General features: G+C 46.2%; 1 protein-coding gene across 1 annotated transcript; it reads right to left on the bottom strand.

The window, feature by feature from the left end:
- Positions 1-16,638: 16,638 nt before the first annotated feature.
- LOC130868492 (L-amino-acid oxidase-like) lies at positions 16,639-22,662 on the bottom strand. The gene is made up of 7 exons (XM_057760691.1): positions 22,611-22,662; positions 20,845-21,059; positions 20,380-20,492; positions 19,380-19,581; positions 18,053-18,121; positions 17,706-17,842; positions 16,639-17,446 (listed from the first exon to the last, which is right to left on the bottom strand). Exons 1-7 carry the CDS (start codon positions 22,660-22,662, stop codon positions 16,639-16,641), a joined length of 1,596 nt encoding a protein of 531 aa, XP_057616674.1.
- Between the last annotated feature and the right edge of the window lie 1,874 nt (positions 22,663-24,536).

Genomic DNA, 24,536 nt, shown 5'->3' with positions numbered 1-24,536 from the left:
AGTGCCTCGCCCTGTTTTTTAGAGTCTTGGATGCTTTGTTGTTGTCCATCTGTAGCCTCAGGCTGCCACCCACCATGGACATGAATTGCACTTGTCACTGCTTTCAGTCACTTCCATCTAATATTCAACATTATACAGCTGCTACTGTCTGACCTTTGGGTCACATAGGACAAAATCAGTTCTTTCTGTGAGATTCAGACAAACCAGAATGCTGAAGATAGTAGTCACCCCCTTCTTTTTCAAGGGAAATGGAGGATTTGGCTGCTTTCTTATTATGCTATGCTGGAAAGGGTTTAGACAAAGATGTATAAAAATGTCATGAACTCTTCTACTTAAAAAGCTGTTGCTGTGGGGATGGAGATATGGTTCACAGGTTAAGAACACTTGTTGCTCTTGCAGAGGACTGGTTTGATTCCCAGCACCCATGTGGTGGCTAACAACCATCTGTAACCCAAGGGAATCCAATAGGTATATATGTGGTATAAATACAGTCATGCACACAAAATATTCATACACGGAGAAGTAAAAATATACATATATAGCTGGGTGTGGTGGTTCATGCCTTTAATCACAGAGCTAAGGAGGCAGAGACAGGGTGATCTTTGTGAGTTTGAGGCCAGCCTGGTCTACAGAGTGAGTTCCAAAACAGCCAGAGATATAAGGAGAGACCCTGTTAAAAAAAAAAAAGAACCCAATCAAAAACAAATACAAAAAAATGTAAAATAGAAGAATAAAAAGATGTTGCCTTTTTCTTGATGAGTATCAGTTTGATTTCTTTAAGTCTTTGCTAGTTTCTAGAACCCCCACAATTTTATTTCCAGTCAATCTGTTCTTTACTTTTCTAGGGGGAAATGATGGCCTGGTATTTTTGTCCAATCTTGTTGGTGCCACTGTAAGAAAGTTCTAGAAGTTTTTGTTATTTATTTATTTATTTATTATTATTATTATTATTTTGTTTTTCTTTCCTTTTTGTATTTTCGTTTATTGAGACATTGTTTCTCAGTGTAGCCCTGGCTGTTCTGGAAGTTGCTCTGTAGACCTGACTGGCTTCAAACTCAGAGATCCACCTGCCTCTGTCTCTCGAGTGCTGGGATTAAGGGCATGTGCCACTATGCCCAACTTGTTGCTATTATTATTACTATTCTAAGCTTAATCATTTTGCATATCACAACTGTGATTAGGACTAGATTTTATAGATAATTGTCTGACTCGAGCTATAATGCTACCATATTCTTACTATACAGCTTGTTGAATGTACTGGTTTTAATGAAAGCGGTCGCCAAAGACTCATGTATTTGAATGTTTAGTCACCAGGGAGTGAAACTCTTTGAAAGGATAAGAAGGTTAGGAAGTGTGACCTTGTTGGAGAAAATGCATCACTGGGGATGGACTTTGAGATGCCAAAAGTCTATGCCAGGTCCTCTCTCTCTGTCAGGGGATTATGATGTAGCTCTCAGCTACTGCTCCAGCACCATGCATTGCTCCATAATGATAGTGGATTTAACTTCTGAAACTGTAAGCAAGGGCCCAATTAAATTCTTTCTTTTGTAAGAGTTGGCTTGGTCGGGGGCTGGAGAGATGGCTCAGTGGTTAAGAGAATTGCCTGCTCTTCCAAAGGTCCTGAGTTCAATTCCCAGCAACCACATGGTGGCTCACAACCATCTGTAATGAGATCTGGTGCTTTCTTCTGACCTGCAGGCATACACACAGACAGAATATACATAATAAAGAAATAAATATTTAAAAAAGAAGTTGCCTTGGTCATAGTCTCATCATGGCAATAGAGCCAAGACTAAGACAGTGATAATTACTAATTTTTCTCTGTGCCTCAGTTTTCTTCACACCCAAAGGAAGGACAAGGCAAGCACCATTCTCAGAGGAGTGTGCGAAGGTCATTCATGTGGATGTAAAGGATGGAGAAACATGACTGGACAACTGTGCTGTTGGCAAATGTGCTTGCTATGGACATTTTTGCATCTTTTTGATCTAGTGACCCATTTGTACCCTGGAGACTAAGAGGGGACTGAGAAAGCCTTGATGGCTTAATTTTGTTGCTTAGCCGAAGGAGAGAGCTCTGAGAGCTGAGGAAGCAGGCCAAGTTTAAACATTGGCCTTCTCTGCTTTCTAGAACTGTGGGTTTCTTTTTGCTCCCATTTCCTTATTTGTACCATGGTGCCTGTTTGAATACACAGTGTTTCTCTCGCATGTTTTTTATTGATCTAATCATTAGCTTGTTTATAGAAACTTCCCGAGTCTTCCCTATTCATTTGTTTTCTGGGGGCGAGGCTAATTGTTTTGTGTAGAATTTCCCAGAACCTAAAAGGGCCTTCTGTTCTCGATTCCCTGAGAATTTTGCTAAAATATGAACCAGAGTCTGGGAATAAATTTAGGAGTCAGGGCCTAGGAGCAGCTTGGAGAGCTGACTTAATTTTGGGAAGGAGTTCTTCACCTTTTCTGTGTGTCCAGTTAAGTTTAAAATTTTCTGGAACATTTGCCATGTATGATCACGCACACCTTTAGCCCCAACACTTGGGAGGCAAAGACAGGCGAAACTCTGTGAGTTATGTTCCAGTCAGGAATAATCAAAAAAATAATTTTTGACCCTATCAAAAAATCTGAAATATTATAAAGAATTTGTTCTTTTTCCTTAGGCTAGTCTCGTTTTGTTTTTTGTTTTTTTGTTTTTTTTTTTGGTTTTTTTTTTTTTGTCTCTAAATAGAAGTAGCATTATTCTGTGAAGTGAGTTAGACTTCCAAGTCAGACAGCCCTGATGTCATTGTCAAGTCTCTTAAAGGAGACAATCCATCTCTCAGAGCAGTAAAGGTCGAGGACCTACTAAATGCTCTACGACATAATCTCTGGATGTGTTTTTTTAGGATCCAAACTCTCATGAACACGACATAATATTTTCCTTATTGTTCAGATGATGCATAAACTCAAAAGATTTAAAAGGTTAATGGAGCAAAAGTAGCCTGTATCCACCCTTTAAAGTCCTACTTTGATATATATCTTATCCTCAACATCAATGCCTGTTTTCTGTGCATGTGGATTTACGAAACCTGTCCCCCAATTCCTTGTTATAGTTTGTACATGAAGAGGCCCCCAAGAAAACTAAAGTGTTGAAGGCTTGTCCTGAGATGGTGATCCTACTGAGGGATGGTTATATCATGAGGGCTCTGATTGCACAAATGGCTAAAATCCATCTAAAAGGACCTCGAAGTTGGTACAAGACACCCGAAGACCTACCTCCCAGAATAAAGTAAAATTATTTGCCGTAGAGGGACAGAGGACAGAATAAGAGACAAAGACAAGAGACAGAGGATGAAAGAGAAAGGAAAAGGAACAAGAGAGACAGAGAAGGGATATTTGCCTCCGAGGAAGAAAGGACTGTCTCCAGATAAAGAGGAGACAGATGCAGCCCATAGGCAAATGACAGTTTATAAAGGGAAAGAGGAAGACCCTGCATTAACTTTAATTGAGCACATTAATTAGGGTAGCAAAAAGGGGGTTTATGATTGCTAGACTTCAATACTTTGATAGATGGACCTTGGTAGTCAACCTCAGGGAGAGGGAGTGGACAATAAGGAACTAGATCTTAGCAGATAGCTTTAGGAATACAATCTAATGGTTTAGTAAGGTAGAGGGGATGGGAAGAAGGATAAGGCCTGCTAGAGCCGTGTTTGCCATGTTCAGGCTGGCTAGAGCCCTTCATTCTCTCCCTTTTATTATTTGGTCACTGGGTGTTGGTAAGTGGGTGTCTTTCTCCTTGGATGTTTCCTGCTGACATGGGGTATCATTATTAGGGACAAAAGGAGGCTGGAATGTTGGTCAAGATTGGGAAGATCAGTTTAGGATTTACAGGACCATCTGAGACTAGGGAAGTTGTCCTTGAGGCTGGAGCAGGATGTAGATCCCAGGGAACTAGCTGGGACCGGTGCTGAAGTTGCCAGAACAGACTGCAGTTGATTTGAAATCTGCCAGAAAAGATAGACTAGGGACAGAGGTAAAGTTAAAAGTGTAGAAAAAAAACTGAAAACTATTATTTTACAATTTATTTATTTATTTATATTTTACTAATGTTTGCCTGTATATATGTCTGTGTAAGGGTGTTGAATCCTGGAGTTACAGACAGTTGTGATCTGTCATGTGGGTACTGGGAATTGAATCCAGGTCCTCTGAAAGAGCAGTCGTGCTATTAAATGCTGAACCATCTCTCCAGGCCCAGAATTTTATTTATGTTTATCTTGGCTGCACATTTAAAATTTTTTTGGCCCATGGTCTTGGTAGTTGGGAAGAGGAGTCCCAATTCCAAGTCCCCCCAAGAAAGGGAGAGCGAGATTCCACCCACAGGGATAGGCAGTAGGTAGGAAAACTTAGGCTATTGGTTGGCAGCAGTACTTATCTGGAGTCTGTTTGAGAGGATCCAGGAAAATTTAGATTGGCTATCTAAGGTTAATTGGGAGAACATTTGTCATCTGAAATCAGGGTCTGGTTGTGTTGGGAAGAATACAATTTGAGAGACTTATGTTACATCAGAAGTCTTCCCTGGGGTGTCTGGGTGGGTTTTAAAACTGAGATATTTTATTACATGGATGATTGGGGAGTCTCTTGGAAAATGGTGAGAGGGGCAGTAGGTAACAGGTTTTGGGGGGTTCATGTGGAAAGGTTAGAACTTTGGTTCCTAAAGGGGAACTTGGATGGTCAAGGGGACAAGTAGTCAGTAGTGGGGATGGGACAATGGCAACTGGAGTATTGCCAGTGAGAGGAACTGTGGCTAATGGAGGACACCGAAGAGAGGCACAGGGAAAGTAGTGAGAGGAGTTAAAGGGGAGATCAATGAAGCTGAGATGAGTGAGAGTTTGTTGGGTGACCTCAATTCAAGTGAGGGGTTGACCGCCAAAGTGTGTGTGTGAGAGATGATATGGCTTGGGTTTATTTACGTCTTGTAATTGGGAGTGTAGGATTTGTTTCATGTCTGAGGACACCTAGACAGTTAATGAACTTAGGGAGCTGGTTTCTGATAGATGTTGGACAATCATGGGGCAGAGGAAAAATAGGAGTGTGAGAAAAGAGATGAGATATGTGGGGAAAGAGTGATCTTGAAGGAACAGGGACCAGAGGGTGAGGATGAACACATGAAGTGGGTTAGGAGAGTATCCTTTGTTGAAGGAGGGCTAGGTATGTTTTTATTTGGGTTATGTAGTAGGGTAGCTTGGAGAGAAGTGGGGTGGGTGGTAAAGGATGAAAAGACAGCTTAACGAACAGTCACGGCAGCACAATTATTGTCTTTACTGATAATGGAGGAATATGTCTGATGCCACATGGCAGGAAGGAGCTGCCATTTGTATAAAGGGTGTAGGCAGAAGTAGCTAGAGGACCCTCTTGTGTATGAGAGGGATAGAATGAAGGTGGTGGAAGAGATTGGAGTCCTTTATAAGTTAGGAGTTGAGGGAGATTGCTGTGGGAATAGATTGTGAGAGGGGATCCCAGAATTGGCTTGTTAGATTTAGAGGTGCGTAGAGACACAGAGGCAAGAGTGTATAGACTAGGAGGTCAGCTGGGGTTTGTATTGTCTAGTTTTGGGGAGGCAGGTGACAGTGGCAAAGGCTGATCCAGGGAAGTGTTTATGTGTTATGGAAGTGTAAAGATGGAAGGTTTGTGTAGATTAGGGAGGCAGAGGGCTAGGGTAAAAAGGAGAATGTTTTACATTTAAGAAATTGAGGATGGGAGAAAGGCGGTCATGAGAAGGTACAGAACTGGTTTGGCACAGGGAATATATCAGAAGTGAGTGAGTATTTAGGGACCCAGGGGTGTAGGAAGTTGGGCCATAAGGGCAGAAATAAAGAGTGAAGATAGGCAAAGTGGTCTAAAGTGGGGTGTTTAGGAGTTGGGGTAAGAGAGAAGTCAAGATAGGCAATTTGTGGAGAGGAGAGTTGAGCTTTAGAAGGAAGAATCTGGTAACCCCTGGAGCTGAGGAAATTAAGGAGTGAGACAGTGTCAAACTGGTTGTTAGAGGGGGAAGGACTGAAAGGGAGGAGGAACCGCTACACACTGAAGCAGATGGGAGGGGAAACAGGGAGGCAGGCCAGGTCCACAGGGCCTGAAAGGGGGCCATAGGATGGGGAGGGACAGTGGCAGTGTTTATGGAGCAAAGGTCCAGGACGAGGTGGCAGGTTTTGTTAGGTTTTTGACTGTCAGTATGGGAGTATTGTATGGTATGTAGGTGGGGTGTAAAAATGATGGGTTTGAGTCCCAGGCAGAGCTTGGTTAGAGGTGGGGGTATTGAGTTTTGGAGGAGACATAAGCAGAAGAATCTTTGAGTATGATGTGCATCAAGAGGAGAGGTGGTACCCCATACACTGGGGTTGACTAAAAAAGTAGGCAGAGGGCAAGAGAGGTTTTGGGATTCTGGAGAGTGGGAGAGTACGAATAGAGGCTGAGCAAAGGAAAAGGAGGGATGGAGGGGTGTCTGGCAGCTATTATCAGGGTAGAAGGCAAAATTCATGCCAGTTTTGGAGAGACCATCCCGTTCCTAGTAGGGGAATAGAACAGGAAGAAATGAGGAGAAAGGAGTGAGGAAAGGAAAAACCTTAAAAGGAGCAAGTTAAGGGAAGAGCAAGTTAAGGGAAGAGTCTGGAGGAGTAAAAGACCTAAGAGAGCTGTAGGACTTTGCAGGCAACGTCTATGGGAAGGGGAAGGTTGAAAAAGGGTCTCAGTGGCCCAGACTCAGGCCTAAGGAAGCTGTTGTTCCTATAGGAAGAAGTAGGGAGAAAGAGAATTTGTGGGGTTTGTAGCAGCAGGAAAGGGAAAGGTGTAAGTTTGTTTGGGTTCTGGTTGCTAAAGAGACTTAGGCTGAGTTGGGGCTGCTTGCCCTCTGAGTGAACATTGAATTCTTCCCCTCCAGACCTGGCTGGACTGGGCCTTGTAAAGAAGTCAGGAGGACTGGTGGTAGCAGCAGCAGAGGACCTCGCTGGTGAACGGCAGGTGGTGTTCCACGGTTGCAATGAGTGGCAGAAGAGGCGGGGCTTTGGTAAGTTCTCATAACTTGGGCGGCAGGCACCCAGTGCTCAGTGATCATGGAATCATCTTTTAGGCTGATCCTCCAGCTTGCCACATGTTTACTTCGGATTCTGCCCACTTCTAAGACTCATTTTTGAGTCTTCCTGTTGATCTTGCAAGCTTCTTGATAAACTTACTCCAGTTTCTCTCCGACTTCTTATTTTATTTCCATTGTTTGTAGTTAAGAGCCTCGCATGGTGTGGTGAGCCCACAAGTATTCTACAGTAAACACACAGCTGACAGAACACTAGACAAATTCACAAAAAATATGATATTTTGAAGGACCCATTTTGCAGACCCCCGGGAAAACCTGTCTTTTGGATAATTCATTGTCAATTCTGTAGAAACCTTGTGAAATCATGACACCTCTCCCTTCTATAATATCCCAGCACTGTATAAACCTGACTTTTTCTGTAGGATAACCATATACCTCCCTTTATACTGTGAAGCCCTGTTGTGAAACCATTCACTCAGTCTAACCTTTGTTCTCATTGTCAAAATCTATATAACTAGTCCCCGACAATTTTCTTTATTGGCAGTTCTCACTGATAAGAAAGGAGCCCCAAACAGGAGACAGCATGTCTAATAGCAGACTCCGGAAGATGTAACCTACTCTTCTGCTCTAACTTTACAAATTACTAACATTCTGTATTTACATTTCACCTTGGCTTCAATTAACATAAGATCATAGCCCAGGAAATTAGCTGTTTATACAGGAAAAAGGCCTGAGTCACTAAATCTAGCTTCAAAGAGAAAAATTCTCACTTAGGCACCCTGCTGGACTCAAAAGCAAAGTCCTCAAAAGAGATTCCTTTTAACTCAACCAACTACAGGTACCTAGCCTCCCTCCCAGGCCCTTGCTATAACTACCAGGGAGCTTTACAGCCAAGTTCCCTCTGAAACATAAGGTGCCTGCCTGCTTGTCAGATTCACAGGTGTTTTATGATTCTGTGAAATGCATGCTTGATATTATTGTTACTGCCTATGGAGTTGCTAACACCTCTATATCCCTATATAAACTGAAAGCCTTGTGGAGAATGGCCCCTTTATTTCCCCCCTTTTTCCTTCTTCCCTTCCTCCCCCCAAGGAATAAAGGAACATGCAGGAGGAATGTGCTCAAGGAAGTCAGTTTGTTTTACCCTTCTGATCCCATTCTCCAGGTAGCTTTTGCCTGCCATACCTTATCTCAGCTGGACCCTGTGGGGTGCGGAGACTGGTACTCAAGGACCCCATAACATGGCAGGTCTGTGTCCCTGTGAGAGGCCCTGCTGCCACCGAGTTTTCATACAAATGCCAGAGTCATTTGCATCCAAGTAGTTGACTGAATTAGGGTTCTGCTGTCCATTCTCCCTGCATCCTGTTCCCTCTTCTTTGCGCAGCTGATTCTGTGCTTTTGGGGGCCCCTCATTTTTATGTCCAGTGGGTAGAGAAATATTGACCATCTTTCTGCTCAGGTCTGTACCTGTACTGCTTCCTGACCCGTTTCTGCTGGACACTATGAATTATTAGGAAGTTAGGGTGATACATGGTCTTCCCCCAGGGTCCTTCCTCTCTTCTGGTCCTGCCTTCTGCTCCTTTCTTGTGCTGAACTCTACTGAATCGGAATTCCTACCAGACACAGGCCTGAGCATCTTAAAGAAAGGGTGCCTTTGATGTGACCTTGTAGGTGAGGGTTTGCCAAATCTGAATAGCCCAAGACATAATTTGAAAAAGACTTCTTTGCTGCAGAATAATCCTTTTGTATGCTGTGAATATGTATTACTCCCATTGATTTAATAAAGTGCTAAATGGCCAATATATAGGCAGGTAGCGGTTAGGTGGGACTTGCAGACAGAAAGAGAGTGAGGGGAAGGATAGGCAGTTCTAGGAGATGCAAAGGAAGCAAGAGATGAAAATGCCAAGCTGAAAAACTGTACTGCCACATGGTAGAGTGTAGACAAGAAATATGATTTAATTTAAGTTAAAAGAGTTAGTTAGTAACGAGCCTAAGCTATCAGCCAAGCATTTATAATTAATAATAAGTCTCTGTGTGGTTATTTGGGAGTTGACTGGTGAGGAAGAAAAGTCTGCCTATATTCCTTTCTCTGTGGGTCAGATCATAGCATGTCATTTATTTGGCTTCTGGTTCTCCATGGACATTGTGGCCCTGACTATGGTGAATTGACTGACCTTGGAAACCCAAGGGAGCTGGCTCCCTCAAGCCCTGGAGTGGCTCAGCTGATTTCATTGGTTCTGCCCTGGGATCAAGCGAGATGCAGTCTGTGTTGTGTATCTGTTGCTTTTATCTACCCACAATATTTAAAACTGTTTCAGCCCTTATCTTTGGTAACCACTGGGGCTGCCTGTAACAGATCCTCAGATCTTAGCAGACTGACGCCATGTTGGTGGCACCAGTCTGACCTTAGAACTCAGCACATAGACCCCAAAACCTGACAAAAAGGGAACAAAAAACTAACCCATCAAAGACCTAGCCATAGTGCCAAGATCCAGGAAAGTCCCTAAATGTACTAGCTTTGATTTTTGGCTTCTTTAGGTTTGGTTTTCTCTAACTGTTCTTGTTAACTGGAATGTGTCAGCCAGGAGGTAGATTTTGTGCATAAAACACAAAGAACAATGGGGCTTGGGGCTGCATGATTTGGGCAAGGGCCCCCTGCAGCTGCCAGGTAGCAATACAGACTTTCTTTGATTACTAGAGACTGAGCAGTCAGGACACCAGGGCTCTTGAATTCCTTGGGCTGAGCACTGAGCACTGACAGTTCCTGGGGGGAAGGGGGAGGTAACAACACCCTGAGAAGTTCCAGGGCCCCAGGAATGACTGCTGTCTCTGCTTCTGTCAATCCAGAGACATCTGACACCACCCTACATGGGAAACTACAGAAAATCATCTGAATCTGTCCCCTCCAGAGGTGAGTCTGTTTATGGCACCTTCTGAATAAGACACTTAGGAAAATCTGCATGCATCCCTAATTCCAGTGTCTGGGATCCTGAGAGACATCACTGGATACCCTGGTTCCCGTCTGTGTGGTGGCCACCCCTGGTTGTTGTTGCATGTCTGTGTGCCTCAGTGTGTTTCTGCCAATTCTTTGGTTCGAAAGACACGTCTAAAGAGGAAGGGGGAGTAAGCAATCTCAAGCCACCCTTGACGTGCATGTTAAAACACTTCAAGGAGGGTTTTACAGTCTAGGACCGATATATTGATGGGTGACTTTCTCTGGTGTGAGATCCACACCCATGGCCGAAGACCTGTGTCCCCTTGCTGGGGACCTGAATCCTTTTGGCTCATCCGGGTCAACCAGAGAAACCCCAATTCTGCATCTGTTCTCTCAGCCACACTGGAGAAAATTTACACACACCCCCCTTCCATATGCTCCAGTGAGGACCCAGGTTGTGCCCAGGGTGGGGTAAATGCCCCCTCCCCGCAGCTTCCCTTCACCACCAGTGTGAAGCTCGTTCTTCTGCTCTCACTCCTGCTGTGCTCGTTCCTGTCTCTGACTGCTTCTCCATTGCTGCCCAGGTCCTTGTCTTTGCTCTGCTCCCTGCAATGGTGCTGGACACATGCCTCGTGCCCTTGTCTCCCTTGTCTTGACCCTAAGAGTGCCTCTGTGAGTCACCATTTTCTCTCCTTGTCTCACTTGCTGCTTCTTTCTCTGCACGCCTGCTCATGGTCCCCTGCCCAGGTCCTCATGTGGAGGTGGGAAGGGATCTGGCCCTTCACAGTCTGGCCCCTCAATGCATCCATAAGGACCCTTCTGCCATCTGTCTTCTGCCATCTGTCTTCTGTCATCCGTGTGGTTGTGGAGCATGCACAGGGAAGGGGAAAGGGGTCCTAGACCCCACACTCCCTTAGCTTCCTCCTGTACCCACACTAGTGACAAGGGCAACAGGGGAGAGGGAGACAGTTCCTCCAGCTGTTCTGGGGTTGCGGAAGAGGTAGTTTTTCCTACCTTTGGCTCCCTCTCCCCTCTTTGCGTGCATACACTCAGAGTGGCTCTGGGAGGAACGGCCTTGGGCCCGAGGCAACCTCCACCCTCTCCCTAAAGAAGGTGCCTCCAGAGGGCCCAAGACCTGGAGGTTCCCCTCCATTCCCTTTCATGGTTTTTGTCTCCTCAACCGGTGATTGGTACAATTGGAAAACTCAAAACTCGTCGTTCTCTAAAAGCTCCATGCTCACATTAATTGCCTGGAGATAGTATTTTACACCCACCAGGCTAATTGGGATGATTGCCAAAAGCCTTGGACATCTCTTTATGGCCAAAGAGTGGGACAAAATGCAGCTTGAGAGTACGAAAGCTGTCCTGGGACTGGGCAGGAATTCCTGCCTGACAGTGCAGCCTAGATAGAGTGGATATTCCCCTTTGCCCAACCTGACTGGGAGGGATCCCAACACTGACCAAGTTAAGGAGGCCTTGGACAATTTTCACCATGCCCTTTTAGGGGAATTGAAAACCCACTGATTTGTTTCTAAGATAAGCGAGGTGATATGAGAACCTTGAGAATCACCTGTTGGTTCCTGGAGCACTTTTGTGAGGCTTACCCAGTATTCACCCCTGAAGACCAAGACACACCAAAACCAAAACCAAACAAAACCAAAACACCAAACAAGCAACCACTATTGTATTTGTTGTACAGTCAGACCCAAATATTTGAAAGAAACTTCAGCTGGAGAAATGGCTCAGCTATTACGAGCACTGGCTATTCTTCCAGAAGACCTGGGTTCAATTCTCAGCACCTACATGGCAACTCACAACTGTCTGTAAGTACAGTTCTCGGGAACCCAACACCGCCACACAGACATACATGCAGGCAAAACACCAATGCACAAGAAATACAAATTGAAAAAAAGAAACTTTAGAAGTTAGAAGGGGTTGAGGGTATGAATATGTTCCAAATGCTGGAGATTGCTCAGAGGCTCATAATAACCGTGACTCAGTAGAAGTACAAATAAAAGATTGCCCTGAGCAGTAATGGAAACACTCAGTAAGGAAACCAATGAAAGAGATTCCATGGGGGAAGCCCAGAACACCACAAAAGTGGGAGAAGGACACTTGTCCTGTGTAAATGACTGCAAAGGGTGCCCTGCCTAGGTACTGGGATCATGGGAGAGGCCATGGCCTACTTATCCAAAAGACTTGATTCTGTTTCTGCCAACTGGCTACCACGACCATGCTAGTAAAAGAAACTGACAGACCAGCTTTTAGCTAGGAACTGTTCCTAACCACTCCACACTCTGTAGAAGCACCCGTGAGGGAGACCCCAGACAGGTGGATATCCAGTGACCAAATAATGGCCAAGCGCTTCTTGTAGACCAGCTTACTATCAAATTCTTTAAAACTTCAGCCATCAATCCAGCTAACTCACTGCCAGATGATAACCCAGCAGGGCCCCTTTACAATGGCACTGGGGTGACCGATGTGATCCAGTCCGTCAGACCTGAACAAACAGATGTCCCCCTGCAAAAAGCCAAAGAGGTACGGTGTACTGATAGGAACAGCTTTATTCAAGATGGAATCAGGGATGCTAGGCTGCAGCTGTCACCGTGGACAGGATAGTATGGACCCAGGCTCTCAGCCAAAGGACATCAGCACAAAGCACTTGGCATTATCCCAGGTGCTTCACCAGGGGAAGGGCAAGCCATTATTGGGTACACAGTTGGCATGCATTTGCCATAGCCCATGTCCATAGTGCCCTCTACAGGGAGTGGGCACACCTCACTTTGTCGGGAAGGAAATTAAACACAATGAAGAAATGCTGGCCCTACTAAAGGCCCTACGGCTGCCAAGAGAGGTAGCTGTTGCCCATTGCTAAGGTCATCCAAAAGGGAAATCTCTGAGGCCCAAGGACACAGAGCAGCAGACTTAGCATCCAGAAGGCAGCTCTAGAACCAATGGGACCTCTCCAGATCATGGTCACCTTGTCTGAACCTGAATTGCTCCAATGCCCAGATTATACCCAGGAAGAGGCCGGATGGCGGGAAGAGATGTCAAGCAGGACACAAATGAGTGGAGGTTTTTTACAGAATGGGAGATCCAAGTTCACTGCTGCTCTCAGAAGAAAAGTGGTTGTCAGACTTTACCAGGCCACCCGTTAGGGGGCATCAAAAACTGTTGAGTTACTCAGGCCCATATATTATATCCCTCAACTAGACAATCTTGTTGAAGACATGGTGTCCTGATATACCATTTGTGCACAAGTGAACCACAAAGAAGGGGGAAAAAAGTCCTGGGGGAAATCTACACCCAACAAAACACTTCTGGAGAACACTGGGAAATAGCAGCATTTCATTTGTATTTTAGTAAATAAAGCTTGCCTCAAGATCAGAGAGTAAAACAGTCCCACTGGTCAGCCTTACAGACCAGGCAGTATAACACCTTTAATCTCAGTAGCCACGCTAGTTGCCATAGAAACTGGTCGGTGCATGCCTTTAATCCCAGTGGTGCACGCCTTTAATCCCAGAGTCTAGCAAAAATTGGGCCAACCTTCTACAATATACCTTTCTAAGGGCCCCCATCACCCTATTTGAAATCATTTGGGAGAATGCCTCTTTCCCCCTTAAGCTATTCATAAGACAGACATTACTAACCACCCCCTCCTCAAGTCCTTACAGGCCTTGCAACAGACTCAAAGGACTATTCATCATACAACTCAAGAGACTGAGACTTTTTCCAAGTCTGAGCCTGCCCACAAGTTTTAGCCTGGAGACCTTGTGTGAGTAAAAAGGATCCTGACCCAGAGCCTGGATCCAGCATAGAAAGGCCCGTGCCCTGTGGTCCTCCCCCACAGCTGTGAAGGTCACTAGTCACCCATGGATCCTGCAACCCAGCTGAAGGAGGCTCCAGAAGATACCCACAGATGGGTTACCACTCCATTCTCTGACCCCCTAAAGAGACAACTGACAAGGAACCTATAATTATGGTTGTCCTATTTTGTCTTTTTTGTTTCCCCATGAAAAAGGCTCCAAATCCCCCCCATAAGCCAGGACCTTGGATATGGCAATTAAAGACTAGGACATGGGAGCTGTATCTACAGAGACCCAACCCACCTTCCAGGTAAGCTATTACAGACAGAGGCTCCTGGGGTATGGCTCACTCACTTTGGGGGCTGTGGGTCCACTGGGGAAGAAAATGAGCCCCCATCTATCCAGTACCATGCTTGCCTGACTGATGCCCTATGCCTCTCAGCTGCCAGAAGCCACAGAGAATACTATTGTGCCCAGTGGAGTTGCAAAGCCAAGTCCTCCTGGGGGTACACTGATCCCTTCGTAGTCCCAGAGGGAAATCTATCACCTACCTGTGGCCACAGACAATGCAATCCCATATCCATAAAGGTTAGGGCTTGACAGGAAGCCCATTATTGGGAACCTGGCAGAACCTGGAGAGTCAGGTTATATATGAATGGTCCAAACCCAGACAGTAATTTATTATTGAAAAGAAACCTGCTCCTAGGGTCACCTGGCCCATTGGACTCAATGGGCCCATTGGCCTGAACCAGCCCAACTTGACAACCCAGAGATTTGACCCCTCCAAGGTGGTAAATGTAAGCCCTAAACCTCAAATTTGCCCAGGAACTCCCTCAGTAACCTTGAGACTAAAAGCCAAGGAGCAGCAGAAGCCAGTCCCTTGGAATTTGGTATCCTAGATGGAGGGTATTTGTTTCTTTACCATTCTTAGCCAGACATAGATAGAGACTGCTGGCTATGCCTAGACCCCAAACCCCTATATTATGTTGGGATTGGGACTAATCAAACAATAAGCTCCACTTCCAACCCTAACAGCTGTAAAAGGGGTCAGTTTAAGCTCATCCTGGATTAACCTCCAAGGGAAGGGTGACTGTTTAATGTCACCAAGATACCCCCTAGAGAGTTCCCCTGTGCAGATTCCTATATCCAGGTACAGCAGCTTAACCCTGGGAATGGTGGTTGAGTGTATTTCCAGGTACCAAAGAATACCTGGCTTGCTTGCAGTAACAACTTAACCAAGTGTGTGTCTTCTTATTGTTTGCACTGCCAGAGAGCTCTTTCTTTTGAGTCTTTGTATATGTCATAGCACAGGTGTGTGTCTGTAACAGAGAAGAGGGTAGGGTCCACTATGATGTAGACTATGGGCCCTTAACACCTTTTTTTCAGTCTGGAGCCTAGTAACTCTGATAAAAGCAACTTCATCCTGGACTTCTGGACAAGGGATACACACCCATGAAAGCCCCAGTTTGATTTCCATCACTTGGAACTACAAACGTCCTGACTCTCAGTGATAGTTGGATATTCAAGAAGAGACCTCTAGATTTAACAATGGGCCATGTTGCAGTAGAAAACTTGAATTTTCTTTCCCTCCTCCTCCCTTCCATATCTTATGCCAGTCCTCCACAAAACCCCAGCCAGCACATCATCATGCTTCCTCCTGGGTCCTCCGGAGTCTGTCAAATGAGGAGTGCTTGTGACTCAGTTTACCTTTCCTTTTAACTTAGTTGATTCCCCAAGACCAAGGAATAACTCTTGGTTTCTAAAAATTTGCAACAAAAATTGACTTGGTTTTGGGAATTGATCTCTGACCACACAGCGAGGCAGCCAGAGGGGAGTTGATTTTCAGTTTCATACTCTCTGTGCTTCTGCTTCTCAGCCAGGTACCATATGGTGCCAGGTGTACAACTTATTTAGTAAGTATTGGCAGGCTAAAGGAAATAGCATGTATGCACGGCACACACACACACACCATAAAATATGTAATCTCAGCCCTTAAGGGGTCTTCCGATCTGGCTGGGGACACAATCTCAGTAAGGTTTTCGGTTCATTTGGCATTCTAGAAGAGAATAACTGTGGCTCAGAGGAAAGAGGACCTTGGAGTTGGGGAGGGGTTGATGGAGTGTTTGAGGAAGGATGGTTTGGTAAAGAAAGGTGGGTTTTGGTGAGGGGATGAGTGGAGAGGGAGTTGTAATGAGCATGGGGTCCCCTCAGGACTGTGTGTCAACTGTGGTTGCTATGGGTAGGAGGTCTGGCTGGTGAGGGGGAGAGAGTCTCTCAGGGTAGCTGAGATCCCACAAACGCACAGCAGAAAAGAAGCGATTAAGAAGGCCTCCTCCTTTTCCACCCACATTGGGCCAAGATGAGAGGCCTTTGGCTCAGGAACAAAGTGATGGAGTTTGTATGTATGGTGGGTGTAAGCGCGTGTGTCAGTCTGCCAATCAGTGTGCCAGTACCTTGGAGTTTGTCTGCTTGTTTAGGAACTTCTAGTTTTAAGTGACACAAGCCAGGTGCAGAAGCTTTTCTTTTATTTGTTTGTTATTGTTTTGCAGAAGGAGACAATTTCCTTCAAATTAAAGGCTGATTCTGGATTCTCCAGCCTTGACTCCCACCCATGCCCCCATGCACCCCAGCTCTGTTGTTTCCTGTAGAGAGCTAGGCAGAGAGCGAGACAGGAAAGGCGCATTGTGTCTTGCCAGCTTCCCAGCTCGGCTCCTGCTTGCACCAAGAGACCAGCGGTGACCTCTTTCCTGGGTTTCTGCCTCCTTTCATCTTCCAGTCTCCTCTTCAGACTCCCCTGCAGACTAATTTTGGGGAAAAACACCCCTATTGTTGGGAAAAGGCCTCTAGCGAGGCATCTGTCCCTGAGTAACCTCCTCGTCCACCATGGCCTGAATGTCCTTGGCAGCCCGGAGGCCAGACTTGATGGCAGTGTCTATCCAGCCATGGGGCAGGTTGGTATGCTCTCCAGCAAAGTGGATGCGACCCTCTGGCTGGGAGAGTTGCTTCAAATAGTCCACAAATTGGTAGGGTGTGAACTCAGCAAAGGCGCCAATGGTGAGGGGGTCTAGAGACCCCCAGTGCTTGACCGTTGCTTTTGGGCACATGCGCTTTAGCTCCTCCTTGGGTATGTGGTGCACAGCAGCCAGATCATCCAGGATAATATTCACCACCTGGTCGGGCTTCATGGCAGCAAAGAAGAAAGAATCATCGCCCACAGTGTAAGAGGCCAGCAGCATGCCCTTGCCACCTGGCAGGCTGTGGCTGGGATAGATAATGTAGCGTGAGGGCCGGTCTGTGATGGAGTTGCCTCCCCGGATGCCATCCTGTTCCCAGAAGCATTCGTTGCACAGGAAAACCACCTTGGTGGCACTGGTATAATGCACGGAGCGCAGGGCATGTGCTTTGTCTGGGGACAGGGGTGGCTGGAAGGTGATGAGGCGTGTGGCCTTGGCGGAGGCTGAATTGATGACGTAGTCAGCAGTGAGTCTGCGCAGTGGGAAGATGGGCTCATCGGTGCGGTACAAAACTTCAACCTTTGACCCGTTTCTCACCACTGATTCTACTCTGGATCTCAAACGGATGGTACCAGACTTCAGACTAGCATTGAAGCCATTGGGGAGTTGGTCAAAGCCACCAGTGATCTCTGAAAATCTGCAGGGGTGGAGAGGGGATGATGAGACTGGAGACACAGCCAGGGCATACTGTATCCCAGTACTGGCCATTCCTCTGGTCTGAAAAGGGAAGAACCTATCCCCCTGCTCTCTTGTGTGAGACACTTTATAAACATCACCTTCGTGAATATACAGCCCTGTGTCATGCAGGCATTGTTACTTGAGTGCCCCCTATATGGTAAATACCCAATCAACCAGTGCTAGGGACTGGGTTCTTCCTGGCCCCAAATCAGCCTTACTCATCAGTTCTGGAGAAGGTGTTAGGACTCCTTAGGGACTCCAGGAGGGACTTGTGGTATCCAGGGTCCTCGTTCAACAAATCCCCGATCATCTTGGTTGCTCCTTTGCTCAGCTTTCCTTCCCTCACCAGATAAGCCTGTGCGGAGGGGCAGCATAGATGCAAGGATGGGTTAGAGGGTCTAGCATGTAGGGAAGCTTTAGCAGGGTTAGATGTGGGCTTGAGGGAGACAAAGGTTTTGGCAGTAGGAAGAAGGCATTCTGTAGACAGGACGCCGCCCCAGGGCCTTGGCTGAACACAGAGGCCGTCACTCCACCGCCATCTCCTGGGGCCTCTTGTTTCACTTACCTTGGTAGAATAAGAGTCATAAAGGGACATCAGTTGGCTGCAGTTGGATGTCTTCACATCTTGTTTGAGCTGCAGAAAGGAGAAGAGATATTCATCAAGCTGGGCTTCCAGGTAACCAGGACATCTAGGCTGCTGTTGACAAGGTCACAGGGAGACAGATGCTTCACACGCTTTGAGATTAGAGACCAGGTTCTTGGGATGTCTCCTGGAGAGGCTGGAAAAAGCCGGGAAAGGGCAGTTCCCAGAGCTCCTGGATGCTGCTCCGTCCCTTCATTTAAAGACACTCGTGCTTTTGTTGAGACAGGGTCTTACACAGCCTACGCTGGCTTCAAACTCACTGTATACCTGAGGCTGCTCTTCAATTCTAGATCCTCCTGTTTCTATCTCCCAAGTACTGGGATTAAAAGCTTGTACTACCACATCTGATTTGAAACAAAAGACCTGTTCAAGATGAAAATTTAAGGTGAATATTCAGTTGGTAGAACACTTGCTGTACAAAACTGAGGACTTGAGCCCTATTCCCCAGTATCCATATAAAAGTAGGGTGTGTTGGCGCTGGAGAGATGGCTCAGTGGTTATGAGTACTGGGTGTTCTTTCAGAGGATTTGGGTTCAATTCCCAGCATGCACATAGCAGCTCACACCTGTCTGTAACTCCAGTTCCAGGGGATCTGACACCCTCACACAGACATATATCCGGGCCAAACACCAATGTGCATCAAATTTTTAAAAAAAAATCATGGTGTGGTATCACATGACTGTAATGCCAACTCTGTGAAGGTAGAAACAACAGGATCCCTGGGGCTTGCTGGTCAGCCATTCTAGCAGAATTGGTAAGCTCAGTTCAGTGAAAAACTCTGCCAGAAATAAAATAAGGTGGGAAGCAATTAAAGAAGACAGCTGATGTTGACCACTGGCTTCGACACAAATATGCACATGCACCCACATTTACCTAAACATGTACATACATATACACACGCACAGGCACATGCGTACGCACAGACGTAGACACCCAGGAACAGACGCTTTAAGGTAAAGACTTTCACTATCATCTAGGATGACTGCTGATTCACTACCGAGAGCTGCCTAATCTAGTTGCCCCTTTCTTACACTGCTGCTGACCAAGTCCTGTTTCCTAGTTTGCTCAAAGACAGAGGAGAAGGGTTGAGGGTGGAGTTGAGGGTGGTGACAGATATGATAAGGCAGGAGGACCAATCATAAGAATGTTGGGTGGAGTCAGGTGATCTGAATCCAGGTACTGATTTGCTGTGTGACCTTAGGCACCACCCCTTTCCTTCTTGATCCCAGCTGGGAAAGGCAGCAGGTACCTTAATGACTGCTTGGTCAAAGAGGTTTTGGGCAGTTCTGTTCTTCTCTGTGGGGTCGGTGGAATAGCCCAAGATCTCTGGGTTAGCTTCGACTTCCCAGGCACGATAACGCTGTCCATTGAATAGGTACCAGGTGTTGTTATCATGCTGGATGAACTTATTCAGCTTTAGGCCAAACTTCTTGACATAGGCGTGGGTTAGCCTTGAGACAGAGACAGGCATAATAACATCCTTTTTCCTTCTGGTCCCTTATTAGAAACGATTCTGGTCTAATTAGGGTAACCTTGTGCCTAGGAAGCTCCAACTAACTACTTGTTCAATTGTAATCTCATTTAATGTTGTGGGGATTAGCTCCCCACTTCCCAAGGCTGTGAAGGGTGAGAAGTTCATTGAATTAAGGCTGTTAAGGAAATCTCAGCTAATAGTACTCAAAAGTATAGACAGATTCTTTTGTTTCAGACAGCATTTGAGATCCCACCATGCAATTCTAGGTAAATTGGAGGCCGTATTTAATGACTCCTACTTTGGGCTGATGCAGTTGTTTGTGTTTTTGGTGGTTTGGAGGGTGAGCGTGGGTTCAATTTATATTAAAGGCAAACAGGAAAAGAAAAAGAGAAGAGAAATGTCTGTGGAGACAGGGTCTAGAGCAAAGTTAGTGCTCAACAAATGGTAGCTATTGTTAATAGTAACATAATTTCTTAGCTTGCTTTGATGTAACTGACAAATATGAAACTGCCCATATTTACACGCTACAGTTTAATGAGTTGGCAGTAATGATTGTAATTGTCCGTTTGGGATCTACCACTTCCTGTGACCACGGCTTTCTGTGACCTCAGTCTTCTCTCTGACATGGGAGTTGAGTATCAGCCCTGACTTATTGGGTTGGATCACATGACACAGTGAGTCTGAAAGATCTTAGACATGATGGCAGCAGGGTCCCTCCTGCCTTCCCCCTCATTCCCACTATACCCCTTTGCTCCTTCTTTTGTACAGGACTTACTTGTGGCTTTCTGGGATTCTCATTGGTCCTAGTTCGAAGTACCAGCCTTCCATCTTGTTTCTGACTGTGACCACCCGACCTCCGATGTGGTTACTGGCCTCCAAGATGGTGACCTGGAGTTCAAAGAAGCTGCTGTCATTCTTAGGAGTGCTGTTCTTTCTTCCCATCCCACTTATCACCTCCAAATAGCTGTAGGCTCTGACTTGAAGGCCATGAACATGCAGGATAACCTTACTGGGGCTGTTTGCTCCAAGGGTCTTGAGTGATTTTCTTGCATAGTCTTCATTCTTTGCTCCATAAGGACATGAATGACAGCTGACAATGATTAAGGGCTGGTGGAAGGGGCGTTCGGAGACTGGTAGGCACCTGCAGTTGTGCCTCATTCCCTGTCAGGCCACTCACTCCTTTTCTCCCCAAGGAGGCAAATTGGAGGCTTATGATCAAGGCCTTTCAAGATCTTCTTACCTTGTGACCAGCATCTTGTAGGGTTTTAGCTGCCGCTAGGCCTGCTAAGCCAGCTCCTATTACCACCACACTCTTGGGCAGTGGGGAGGCATGGAGCCCATTCTGGGCTATGAGGAGGAAGTTCTCGTAATCAGGGCCCTGGAAGCACCTGAAAAGGTCCTCGTAGAAGGCAAGGCAGTTGGAGATGGATAGCAGGATCCCCAAAATAAAGATTCCTGGGGGCAGAGAAAACAAGAGTGTGGCTTTTCTGGAACCCAGGCTCTGGGACTTGTTTATCCAGGATGAGTTTATTGTAGGAGCGGGAGAAGGGCAGTAAGGTGAGGGCAGGGCCTGACAAGTGTGTGGCTGGAGATCCGGATATTTGGTGTTATGTCTATATGAAGGCAATTGTGTTGTGCAGGGCATTGTGAACCATAGTGTTATTTGTCTGATTAATGTGACTGTGAACACAGCTTGCATGCTGGAAGTTCATGGGTATGGGAGGTTCATAGCTGACTATGCGTGTACCTGCTCCTGATTGGGAGTGTGATGTTGTGCTTACCTATGAGCGTGTAAAGGACTGTGGTCGTATATAACTGTCAGTTTGTGGGTAGGAGGGTGGTTGTAGTCTGTTCTTTGTATGACTGCAGAGTTCATGGCTGTACGTGATGGATGCGTTTGTGGAACGGTGTGGTGGTTCTGAGTGTGTATGAGTCCACAGGAAAGTGAGATGCACTGAACTTGAGTGGGAGTTGGGCTGGATTTGAGAGTGAGTGAGGAGGATGAGATGTCCAAGAAGGTGGGTGCTTGTGTGGGGTCTGTAGGTGAAGCTGTATGGGGGAAGAGAGTGAGCGAGCAAGTGAGAGGGAGAGAGGGGTGTGTGTGTGTGTGTACATGTGAGAAGGCGAGTATGCGAGGGAGGAAGGCTCAGGTCTCTGAGTGGGAAGTGAGAAGTGACCTACGGGAAACACGCGGTCCCTATGTTTTCTCCAGCCTCATCTTTGGTTTATCCAGGCCTCCCAGGTATTTAGTGTGATAACAAGGTTAGAACTCATCTCTCAGATAGTTGGTGAACGCCTTGTAGCAAGGCTTGAGTGACTTAATTTCCTCTTTCACCGTTAGCTAGCCTTGTCTGACACAAAGGGCTATGTACTTTCCCCAGTGTCACCTGCTCTTAAGTGGACCAGGCAAGGACCGTAACTCTGAGCTTCCCCCAGAAGCTGAGTTTTGAGAGCCCCCTGTGTTTGGTCTTTGCAATGTCAAGGTAACTGAAGCTCCTCAAAGGAAGAAGATTTTTAGGGGTCACTAGCTAAGGAGGTCCATTAGACCCTTCCCAACACCCAGACAGCCTTCTGCTGGGACAGCTCACTAGAAAAGAGGAGAGATATCACCAAGCCCAAGGGAGAAAACCCCTAAACCTCTATCCCTCTCCCCACCCCACAGATCTTCCTTAACCTTCTTATCCAATCTCCAGACCTTACCGTTTCCCCTGAGGATTTGTTTCTTGGTCCCTCTGTCCTTTCATTTGAACGGACCAAACCCTTAGACCCATCCTCCAAATCCCTCTCCATTAAACTCATTTTCATGCCCCTGATCCATCCTCAGGTCCTGGTGAAGCTGAATCCCTGTCTCACTTCTTACTCTCTTTATTCTTGTATGATCCTTCACTGAGACCTATGCCCCACCTGTTGACCCACGTCCCTCTCCCCTCCAGCACCTATGCCTATCTCAGTATCTAACACTTCTTTGCTCAGTCTTTCCCAGACCTGGAGGAGGTCCCCACTTACCACTCATCTTGAGCATGGTCCTGAAACTCTTGCTGAGCTCTGAGCAGCTCATCCTCTCTTTATGAAGGAACAGAGCACACTCTGGCAATATTTGGCCCGTATCCCGCCAGCACGCCTCTGGCCTGACTGACTCAGCCAAGGAAGGTGGCCCTGCACTAAGGCCTGACCTGTCAGGTGAGATGACAATGATAACTGACGCCACCCTCCCCTCATCTTTTTCATCCCACCTTCCACAATCTTCTCTCCTAGGAAAAGCCCCGTCTCCCAGCCCAGCCCTCCTGTTGCTAAGGATCAGAAGGGGAACGGGAGTAGGTAGACCATTCTAAACTTGCTGTATTACCCTGAGAAGGGGTGAGGACTGGGTTAGACATCGATCTATGAACTTATAGCACAAACCAGAGCTCTGACTACTCCTACTACCGAGTGCCTGCTTTCCCACTGCTGGTCCACTATAACCCTTTGTTCTGATGTTTGTTTGAAATAGGGATCTGGCCATGAGCTCCTGTGCAAGGGTCATGCTTTTCTTGTCTCCCCTCCTGCTAAGGGTCCCTGGTAAGTAGACAGGTAGGCAGGAGTCTCTTGCCTGACCCATTTGCAAAGGAGAACATTTTCTGTCCCTTCCCCTAGGACCTCCAGAGCTTCCTTAGACACAGTGTACTTCTCTAGCAATGGACTTCCTTCTCATAAGGAATGGAGCCAGGTAGCTATTCTGCCAAGATTAGCTTTTGTTCACAGACTGGCTGGCAAGGGAAATGAACAGAAAGTCTGAACCCAACCAGCAGCATGGGGCTTGGGAGAGGGCAGGAGTGGGGGTAGATAGGGCACACAGTATCCAGAGCCCAATACTGGGATCCTGGCATCAGGAGTAGTACTGGGGAAGGGCAGTAGCAATAGAATTGACAGAACTGGGTTTGAGTCCTGATTTCTTCTGGCAGAGTTATGTGACTTGGGATACAGAACTGATACCTTTCTGAGCTTGGGTTTTCTTCTTTGAGACACAGGTCAACAATACTTTCTTCCTAAGAATTTGATTTGAAGTTGTTTATTATTATTATTATTGCCTTGATTTTCAAGACAGAGTTTCTTTGTACAGTCTTGACTGTTTTGGAATTTATTCTATAGACCAGGCTAGCCTCGAACTCAGAGATCTGCCTCTGTTCCACAAGTGTTGGGATTAAAGGTGTGTGCCACTATCACTCAGCATTTTTTTAAAGAAGTGTTTTGTTGCAAAGATTAGGATGACTTTGAACTCCAAATCCTTCTGCCTCGGCTTCCCGATTGCTTAGATTATGTCACCATATGCCTCATACTGTTTCTAGGCTGACCTGAGAGGATGTGTGGAGTGTAACTGTTATCTTTAGGTTTGTCATGAGCATCGCCATCTTGAAGCAGAACAGGTATGGTGATTTGGGAAGACTTTGCCCACAGGCAAGTTAATAGAATAATCAGACAATGCTAAGTCTAGGATAACCTAATTACCCTATTATAACTGCATTATCCTGTTGTAACTATTATGTAGTTCGTAGCTAAGTCCAGGATAATGAGGCTGCTAAGACTTTCTGTGGAGGGAGATTGTGTGTGTGTGGGGGGGGGGTTCTCTAGTCCTTCATTTGAGAGTCTGGTCACCATTCCCTACTGACCCAACTGCACAGGATCTTGGGGATGGTAAGGTATATAAGAGGCAGAAGGTTGAGTTGGGGTGGGACTTTCGTGGTAGAGCAACCCATGAGTCACCCATGTCCCTCGAAGTAAATCATTATTTCAGCAGTGTATGAAGAATCTAGCATAGCACCTTGGGAGTGTGAAATGGTATCTTTCTGTGGCTTTGATTTTTATTTTCCCAGTGGCTATTGATGAGGAGTATTGCCTTAGGGTTTCTATTGCTGTAAAGAAACACCATGACCACGGCAACACTTAAAAAAAATG

The sequence above is a fragment of the Chionomys nivalis genome, chromosome X, assembly GCF_950005125.1.
Source record: "Chionomys nivalis chromosome X, mChiNiv1.1, whole genome shotgun sequence".
In the NCBI taxonomy this organism is placed as follows: Eukaryota; Metazoa; Chordata; class Mammalia; order Rodentia; family Cricetidae; genus Chionomys; species Chionomys nivalis.
Note: the sequence above shows the minus strand (reverse complement) of the source record. Positions and strands in the feature narration are given on the sequence as shown.